The 10078-nt window shown below is 36.7% G+C and overlaps 3 protein-coding genes across 3 annotated transcripts; 2 read left to right on the forward strand and 1 right to left on the reverse strand.

Moving 5' to 3' along the window:
• Nucleotides 1-69: 69 nt before the first annotated feature.
• LOC134816955 (high-affinity lysophosphatidic acid receptor-like) lies at nucleotides 70-825 on the forward strand. Its single transcript, XM_063826014.1, has one exon. The coding sequence runs from the start codon at nucleotides 70-72 to the stop codon at nucleotides 823-825; it is 756 nt and encodes a 251-aa protein (XP_063682084.1).
• A 632-nt stretch (nucleotides 826-1457) lies between these two features.
• Nucleotides 1458-9484, reverse strand: LOC134816386 (dnaJ homolog subfamily C member 22-like). The gene is made up of 10 exons (XM_063825212.1): nucleotides 9337-9484; nucleotides 9041-9141; nucleotides 4221-4324; nucleotides 3800-3935; nucleotides 3492-3629; nucleotides 2958-3077; nucleotides 2625-2758; nucleotides 2208-2338; nucleotides 1785-1884; nucleotides 1458-1617 (listed from the first exon to the last, which is right to left on the reverse strand). The coding sequence occupies exons 1-10, from the start codon at nucleotides 9477-9479 to the stop codon at nucleotides 1492-1494; spliced, it is 1233 nt and encodes a 410-aa protein (XP_063681282.1). The 5' UTR covers nucleotides 9480-9484; the 3' UTR covers nucleotides 1458-1491.
• LOC134816388 (peroxisome assembly protein 12-like) lies at nucleotides 4393-8955 on the forward strand. The gene is made up of 2 exons (XM_063825217.1): nucleotides 4393-4592; nucleotides 4830-8955. Exons 1-2 carry the CDS (start codon nucleotides 4504-4506, stop codon nucleotides 5632-5634), a joined length of 894 nt encoding a protein of 297 aa, XP_063681287.1. The 5' UTR covers nucleotides 4393-4503; the 3' UTR covers nucleotides 5635-8955.
• Nucleotides 9485-10078: the final 594 nt, after the last annotated feature.

Below are 10078 nucleotides of genomic sequence, written 5' to 3' on the forward strand. Positions count from 1 at the left end.
GATCATCAGATCCTAAATAACAGGACCTGGTGTAAAATATCCTCCTTCCTGGTACAGCCTCTCTTCAAGATGGCTATATCCACTGTAGCTGTGATAGGGATGGAGCGGATCCTGACAATGAGGTTCCCTTTGAAGAGTGAGACTCTGATCACTAACGTGCGGTGTATCTTCGTCCTGCTCCTAACCTGGGTTATTGTAGCTTGTCTCCTCGCTCAGGAGATCTTCTCTCAGCACGTCACCGTCTACATGATGCCTGCTTACCAGTGCATTGCTAGCTACGGCTCTGCTAATGATGTTGAGTTCATCATCTGGACCAGCATGGCTGTTAACTCTGTCAGCTTCTTCATCATCATTGTTGCTAGTGTCTACACCTTCTTCACTCTCCTCAAACTCCGCCGTAAAGCTCAAACTCAGATGGGGGAAGCGAAGGACGCGTCACAAACGAAGATGATCATGACAGCAACAATCCTGACTCTGATGTGTATTGACACGAGCACCTGGTTGCCCCAGTACGTTGCCACAACCCTGCGGTACCTCCTCCCCGACACCCCTCTCTACTACACCCTGGTGGAGTACAACCTCCGTACATCTGTCTGGTGGATCCAGTACCTCTCCCCTGCTCTCAACCCTGTTATTTACGCGCTCCGGCTCAAGGCAGTGCGCCGTGAGATTCTGGTGCAGACGAAAGCGTTCGCACAGCTGGTATATCCGGACTACAAGAGGAATAGTGTGAATGCAGTTGCAGTTCATGTTCCCATGCTGAACAGGACCAGGGGTGATAGTTGCTGGAGTGAGGGAGGCCATGTTAAGTCTCCTGTAAAATAAAGCTACTCTTCCTCTGATCTATAGATCTTACTGATGTGTTACATTGACATACATTAACAGCTTCCTCGGCTGATACTGGAATGACTGCTGTTTTGGGAACCGAACTATCGAACTGTCACAACTAACTGTCACAACTGTCACAATTGTACTAGTGACAGTGGTTTATGAGTATTGCTGCATGTTTCCACAATGAAATATTCAAATGCTACGATTTTATTTCGAAAGTCAGTTATTGTGCCATATTCGCTTACCTATGATACCTGATGCGATGTTTAATGTTGTTGTGTTCTTAAGCAAAGCTGACAAAAAGGAGAGGTGAACTTGCTCCTAATGAAAGTAAGCTCTTATCCAATTTTATTGTTATTTAAATCTGTGTACTTTGATTTGTACGTATATTCGTCTCGAAACAGTTTCTTATCTGTTGAGTGTTAAGCAAAAAACTGACTTTTTATTAACGTATCAGTTAATATTCAATATCAGAACTGAATCATGATACTATCGTAATTAAAGTATGAACAAAATAATTACACTTTATGTTTTGTGTACAAATCTGGTGTCGCAGTTACAATGAAGATGTCCCTGTAAACAACATATAATATATAATATAGTAATATAACCGACACCAGTACTATAATATCTTATAAAAGTCAAAAAAGTGTTCTGAATCTACAGGTCCACAGTGTTTCTCAGTTTCTTCTCCTTTTTCCCGTACTTGTTGAGTCTGTCTGATATCTCTTTCAGTAGCTTAGCACCCTCAATCTTAGTCTTATAGGACCTCATCTTTATTATCACCTGATGTAGAATAATCAGTTTTAAAAACGTATTATCAAAGATATTGAGCCCACACAGATCATATAGATTACCTCCTCATTACTAACAGAGATATAGTTTTAAACTGTTTGAACCCCTAATCAATGTAACTGTTATGATCTTTATACATGATTAGTACTCTAACTTACCTCGTAAGCTGCCTTGAGTTCCATGAAGTGCTTGTTAGCCATCTCCCTCTTGTCGGGGGACTGTTTGTCAGGGTGGTACTCCAGTGTCAGGGCTCTGAACCTGGACAATGTAATTAGTAGCTAGTAGTAGTAACTTGTAGTAACTAGTAGTAACTAGTAGTAACTAGTAGTAACTAGTAGTAACTTGTAGTAACTTGTAATAACTATTAATAACTTGTAATTACTGGTTACCTGTGTGGAAATCAGGGTGCGTTTTCTAGGAGGAACCCACTTCTTAGAAGTGAGGAACATCCGATTTCACAGCGAGCAATTTCCTAAAAATCTGACTAAACTGGCAGTGTGGCATGTCGAGCCTATCATTACAATAACAGAAGATACAATATGTGTATTATGTGAATTCTACCCGTAAGAGCAAGTACTGACCTCTTCTTAAGAGCGGCATTAGTGATGTTCTCCTCAACTCCGATTATAACATAGGCTGCCTCCTCCGACAAGGAGTCTGTGTTGAAGAGTTGGAGTCTGTTCAATGCTGGCATTACTCCTATCACCCAGACCTACGAGTAATATGGAATACTAGTATACATTGTACATTATACATTACCAGCAAGTAATATGCGGTAATAAAATGAACCTACAAGTAATACGGAGTCAAAACCAAATCCAATAATATTGTGTCGTTTAACTGGCATTTATGCTAGTGTTATAATACTTTTAGTTTTATGTTCGTTAGAAACTCGGTAATAATCAGCAAAAAAAATGGCAATTGCAGGTACTGCAATAAATTAAAGTATTATTATCAAATCAAAAGACAGAATCGTGTACTAGCAGTAGCTGCTGTACCTCTTCATAAAATTGCCCCAGTGCTATCCGAGCTTCAATCCAGGCTGAAGAGTTGAAAAACTCTATCAGTACATCCTTCAAAGGGAGATCTATTCCTTGTATTGATATTGTCGCGTTATTGTAGTAGTAACACCCTGTCAATGTACAGTTATTATTATGTCGAAAATATCCGGTTGGGACTTGGGACGTATAATATTTTTTTGAAGGAACATTTTCAAAATATATACCACACATTAGAGTGTCGGATGACAAAGTTACTAGATAAAATGATATAATGATTGATAATGAAAATTAATTATTTTTATCTGAAGAATATAATCAAGAAACACGTACCTTGAAGTGAAACCATGACAACAAGTGTTGCCAAGAATATCTTCTTCTTGTGCTTCAGTATTTTGCCAGGACTCGGGCTCGTGTTATACGACTGATATCTAGCGTAACATACCACCGCTCCTGGAATTGTTGTTTCGGCTCAAAAATTCTTGTAATCTAAGAATCTAGGACCAATTTTGAGAAATCAACAGTTTGGTTTGCGGTAGTCTGTATGCAATGGTAATGGAGATTTATCTCCTTACCTTCGGCTTCAAACTTTTTATATGATATTTAATCTTGTCAAACTGAAAAATGCCTAATTCAATAATCAGAGTATCAGTGGACGGCTATAATAACATGTTCATATATATTATATGTTGTGTATTTCACTTGGTCAAACTTGGTCAAACTTGTTTTTCCAGTCGTAAACAGAAACCAGTTTTTTATTGTTATCTTGAAATAGATAAAACACGTACAGTGCGTGTTCCGTGTACCTACGTCAAGGATTAATGAATATAATCAGTAACATGTGGACTATGGAGTCAGGACACATACCTAGAGTTGTATCGAAGGGGAAGTATGTGATGGGAATGTGTAGAATGTACTGTAGCACGAAGAATGAGAGGTAGGATCCAAGAAGAGTGGCTTTGAAACTGCTTTTAGCGTGGAACACCTTTCCTACCAACCATACTCCTAGGGCCGGGGAGATGATTGTGTTATGCTTATCAGGTTGAGACAAGCTTTAGATACGGTCGGATTTACCGTGGAAAGTTAAAAACATTTCCATCCCATTACATAATACTCAATAAATGTATTTAATTGCAGTCGTGAAAATAGTTCAATACTACTCGTATATAACTCACCGATAGTTGAAGCCAGTGGTAGTATGAAGTTTCTAAACACTGTGTACTCGTTATAAGGTATAGATTTGGTCGCTAGAGTTCTGCTGTATGCTCCTATCACTAGCTGTATTATTATCATACCCACGTGCAACCTAGGCTGAAGTAATAAGAAATTAGTAAGGTTAACTTGATAGATCAGTCATCAGCGATTGAGAAATGATATCGACTGATTTTTAATGGGCTAACTATCAGCCCATATGTTGAAAATCAGGTGATAAACCTATTTGTTTATCCTTTTGAATCGCTATATATAAAATTGTATGTATTGGATCATTTGTGTCACGTTTTTTCTCCCTTCCATCTCACTCATTATTCATCACACACTTCCAATTTCCATCAAACACTCACAGCACATTGAGTTCTGACATACTGAAACACTAACCTTTTTGAAGTGTTTTTTCTCCAACTCTACCAAATCTTTGAAATAAGGGTGGTTGTTTGCTTGTTCGACGTATCGTGGAATGTAGAAGAAATCCATTATAAGTCCTGATATATGAATATAATAATAATATGAAATATTTTAGAAATACTTTACATTTAATTTACACTCTTGCTCCCTCAGCTGCGTTAAATTATTTAAGTGACTCACTTAAGTATGAAAATTCTTATTCAATACCAAATATTGCTAACAAACATCCTTTATATATAGCCAATAGTTTTGCGAGATGGGGCCCTCATTATTATCCCTGATATCTGCGGATGAGATGAACAAAGCACTCTACCCTGCCTTTCAACATCTTACTAAATGTCTCGGGTACGTTTCCTTAATTTGTGTTTCAATAATAACTTTTTAAACATTTAAAATATAATTTTAAACATGTCAGTGCCATCATTCAAATCTCAAACATAAAAAATATTTTGCAGAGTTGTGTGTTGTAATAATACCGCCTAGATAAAAATCCCGATTATAATATATATATATATTGAAAATTTGATATTAATTATTGGATAACTTGACTGGATTTTAACCCCAACATTCTCCACATCTCAGACTGTCAACACTAACATCAGACGTGCTCTACCTAAAGCTATCAGCCATCCTCCAAAGTTACTACCTCTACCACTACAACTCATCTCTTACAGAGCACTACTGGGGTGTCTCCCGCTCCTACCTTACTCCTTCATCAAAATCATCAATGCCAGTATCATGTGACAGCCTTACACCCAAGTCTCACGCTATGCCCGTCCGTTTGATAAAAGTGCTGAAAGTGTTGGGATGTTTGGAGACTGTCCTGGTTCCGTTTATAAACCAAAAGCTAGGAAACATTCACAACGATCAGTATCATGGTGATGATTTGACCAAGGTTAAAGAGGTCCTGGCACGGGTGTACCCTTATTTGAACTTGACCGTTACTGTCACCAATGCTCTTATTAAGCTCGGGTATTTCCTTCACTACACTGAGAGTTTCTCCATCGCAACATCCCTGCTCGGCATAAAATACAACAGTTCCACCCCTGTGACCCGCACTAAACTGGGCCTCCTTCGTGGACTTATCGAACTTCTCTTTCCAATCTCAATGTTCTACGTTCAGTTCATCAAACAGTGGTCCTCTATTGAAGGTGTGTCTCCCTACGAAGCTACCATCAAACCCCCACCCCCCTACAAAACAGGGGGTGGAACCCCCGACATTTGTCCGATCTGTGATGAGAAGTTCAGGATACCAACCGCAGTGCCTTCTACCGGCATTGTGTACTGTTATGTGTGTATCTTTACGCACGTGCAAAAAAGTGGGGTGTGTCCTGTTTCCCATCTCCCGGTGGGTACAACTGAACTAATTAAGTTAAACATTAGATAAGTATTTCTAATTAATATTGGAAGATTCAAGATCTTGGAGATCTGTGTCTTTATCCGTTTCGGAAATTGTTTCTGCTTAAGTACGTGTTTTTAAGCGTCAGAATTTTTTCTTAATGAATGCTTAGAGCGTAGAGTTTGTGGTCTTATATTAATTCGGAGGTTTATATCATATCTTTTTATTTCGATTTATTGTATATTCTGTTTTATTTTTCTTTAAGTTTGGGAATGTTTATTTTAGTTTATTGCGATGTTTTTAAGAATTTCCATCTGAATGCTATTTAATAATGCGATGTAAATTTGAACATACTTGACAGTTGTACGATTGCGTCTCATTATGATATTATACTGTATCAGTGTTTTCTTTCAATATGATTTTGTACATCGGTCAAGTAACTTGTGTTGTCTTGTTTATTGAGTAAACAATTTTGCTCTAGTAAGCTACGCACTTTGAATGTCGTGATGCGGTTTATTCATATCAAGCAAATTAATATCAAGCAAATTTTAGTCATCTCCGGTGAAAAAAGGTTTGATATTTCTATTCAATTATTTTTTGGTTGGTAAATTGCCTATGGTCCGTAGAATTTTATTATACAGTACATTAATTAATCTAGCTTCATGTATCGTGAGAATTGCTATTTTTGTTAGATATGGAGTACCTTTGTCAAATTTTGTACTTAACGATAATTTTGGTGTTCGATCTTCAGATGAATTAAGTTCCTTAGAAATTATAAAGCTGAATTAAACCTTCTTGATATGAGATCATACTTCATAGTCATCATTAAAGTGTAATATTTTAAAAACATATCTTCCATATAGTATATGACATGCTTGATGAGGAATTCTCTGGCACAAAAAGGCCTTCGATGAATCTGCAACATTTTCATCATCTGCCTTTTACCGAGGTGGATGCATGTGGTGATAACGACAATCTCCCCACTGTCCATGTTCTGAATGATGACTGCTTGGACATGATACTGTCTTATTTCGATCTTGTCGAGTTATTTCAACTCAGTTTAGTTTGTAGACGATGGTACAATTTATGTATTTATAAAATCTCCTGCAGCAACTATTTTTCTACTGAAACATTCAAAAATTATAATGTTGATTGGCAAAAACGATATGAAATCCTTGCATCTACCTCTGTTGATGCCGTTATGTCAGTGCTTTGTCTTACTCATCACCTCAAGTCCTTATCATTGTCAAAAGTCGTGGGTCTGAATGCTGAAAGACTGTCCACTATAGCAGACTTTCTGCTAAACGTAAAGGAGTTGGAACTTTGTTGGGAGTTAGATTTAGATGAAGCTTTTTTTCAAGTTATAGGGGAAAGGTTCGTTAAAAACTTAGAGTGCCTGATGGTGCAAAGTTGGCATGCGGATAATATGAAATTGTTACTAAAAGATGCTAGGAATTTGAAGTTTTTGAGCATTACTGGTTCTGATGACGATGATTATCCAAACCAATTTTGTTTAACAGACTTCTTTTCTACGGACAATCCCCTGATGTGTATTTGCTTTCAACGTTTCAGTCATCTACACCCAGATTCAATGAGTTTCATTTTCAAAAACTTCGCTGCAACTTTAGAGTACGTAGATTTATCGTACACAAATCTTCAGGGCCTTGCTAACTGCTCTATTTCACTGCCAGAGCTTGTAAATATGAAAGTGTTCATTGCTCCTATCGATATATCGGACACTCCTATCGGTGATAATGGACAACCAGATCAGACAAGATGCACTCATCAGCTTGTATCAGTTTTAAAACTGATGCCAAATCTCCGTGTTCTAGATTTGACCTACAATTTACATCTGACCTCTAATAGAGTTGACATTGTGGAAATTTTGGCGAACCACTGCCCTTTGCTGGAGCAACTGTTCCTGGGATGTTGCTGGATTTCAGCCGAAAAACTTGTGAATTTACAAAAATTATCATTTCTCAAGAGACTAGATCTCGACCATTGCCAATCAAAGATTGAGATGTGTTTTGATTTACCAAGTTATGACTACGCAGCCAGTTTTTGGAACATAGCAACTTTTGTTATCCCCCATTTGAAGGAATTGGAGCATTTTTCGTTGACTCACAGCTATTGGACTGATACAACCATGGATAGGCGTATACAAGGGCATGAATTATTTGAGTTTCTGAAGAATGCTGGTCCGAAATTTAAAGGAATATTTTTGACGACAGCGAAATCTCAAGATGGTGGTGAACCGTACGAGTTCGTTGCTGAAGCTGTGAAAATGTGTAAAACACTAAATAGAACTAGCATGATGAAAATTTACCTCCAAAATCAAATGTTTATTAACAAGGATTCTGCGCTGATAATGGATTATTTTGATTCAATATCTCCCCCATTTGTTCAAGTGAAGTTTACTGATTATTCATTTTCGGAAAAGTTATATTCCTCCGATGTTCGGTCTAAATATGTGAACCTGCCTAAGCTCTTGATGTAGATTGTATTGTAGGTGTTCCAACAAATTACTCTGTGTTTTAGTTTTTATCTCTGTTAAAGTTAAAGTTTGCTTACAAATTCTTGTGTTGTCGATTTACTGTTTGTTTTATAATTCAAATAGTACAATAACATTATGCAAAGAAGAGAAGATTCCACCACAGTGCCATCCAACGGGCATTGTGCACTTTTATGTCTTTATGTGTGTATCTTTACGCACGTGCAAAAAAGTGGGGTGTGTCCTGTTTCCCATCTCCCGGTGGGTACAACTGAACTAATCAAGTTGAACATTAGATGAGTATTTCTAAATAATATTGGAAGATTCAAGATCTTGGAGATCTGTGACTTTATCCGTTTGGGAAATTGTTTCTGCTTTAGTACGTGTTTTTTACGTCAGAATTATTCTTTATGAATGCTTAGAGCGTAGAGTTTGTGGTCTTGTATTAGTTCGGAGGTTTATATCAGATCTTTTTATTTCGATATATTGTATATTCTGTTTTATTTTTCTTTAAGTTTGGGAATGTTTATTTTAGGTTATTGTGATGTTTTTAAGAACTTCCGTCTGAATGCTATTTAATAATGCGATGTAAATCTGAACATACTTGAAAGTTGCACGATTGCGTTTCATTATAATATATTATTGTATCATTGTTATCTTTCAACATGATTTAGACTTAAGTACATCGGTCAAGTAACTTTTGTTAATGTGAACCTGCCTAAGCTTTTGATGTAGGCGCTCCAACAAATTACGATTCCAAAAATATTCTGTGTTTTAGTTTTCAAACTGCAGTTAAAGTTTGCTAGATATTTTCGTGTTGTCGATTTATTGTTACTTTTTTTTGTTTCAATAGTTTAATAACTACAATAATATTATGCAAAAAAAAAAAAGATTTATAAACTTACACTTAAAATAACAAAAAAATTCCAACTATTTAATTTTTACCCAATCCGGTTAACTCACCCAATCCATAGCAGCCCCCTACACTAGCAATCAGAAGAACAGCCTGATAGTCGTTATTCAGATAAATATGATGAGCCCCCACAAATCCTCCAAATATTAACCTGTAAAGGAAACTTGTTTAGTTCTCACCCTTGTGTTGTTATTTGTGAGAGTTTCAAGGTGTTATCATGGTGACTGTCATGTTATATGCGAGCTGTTATTTTTAAAGAAAGTTGATATATCATTTTACAATATTCATGAAAGTATTTCTGGAAATGGTGCAATACGGAATACTAAAATATCTCCTCTTATCTTACCAAAGATAAGCTTTGAAAACTGATTTTTCGGCCTTAACTTTGACTTCATCATCAGTGCTTTCACTGTCCGACATTTTTTCTTTTCGCTTCTCATATTTGAAGGGGTCATCTTTGAAAACTTTCAACTGGTCGATATTCGCCATCAAAATCTAAAACGTGTCAAAACTTAAGTTAAATGAAATTATTCCCGATTACAGAATACAGATAAAATAGTCCGTAAAGTGACAATATGACAATCAATGAAACGGTAAAATGTCTGGTTCGACAGGTTAGGTACCTGCTGCAATTAGAGGTGACAAAGTAAGTAAGTAAGAGAAAAAGTAATTAAGACCCAAACTTAGTAAAAGAGTAAAGACAAAGTAAGTAAGAAACAGGAACAAAGTTGATTTAGAAAACAAAGTATACTGACGTGTCCGGAATCCTAAAGGCTTACAGCTCAGCTACTTTCTTGCTCAATCGGCCCCCAATTATTCCATATTTGAGCATAAATAACACCTCCAACAGCTGGCCAACTATTGGTACCTGCTGATTTAAACTCAGTAGTTAAAAGTCGAGCTGCATTTTGTGCTACAATTTTACAATAATATATAAAAGCTTTGTTAATCATGAGACTGTGCTCCTTTATGATAAAACATCTTATCTGAGAAGCCACGTGATGAAACACCATGCCGTTTAAAGTTTTAAGCCAGCTGTTTTGAATTATTCTTTCAAGATTGGTTCTGATCAGACTCAGTCAAATAAG

Source organism: Bolinopsis microptera, chromosome 6 (genome assembly GCF_026151205.1).
Source record: "Bolinopsis microptera isolate Bmic1 chromosome 6, MBARI_Bmic_1.0, whole genome shotgun sequence".
In the NCBI taxonomy this organism is placed as follows: Eukaryota; Metazoa; Ctenophora; class Tentaculata; order Lobata; family Bolinopsidae; genus Bolinopsis; species Bolinopsis microptera.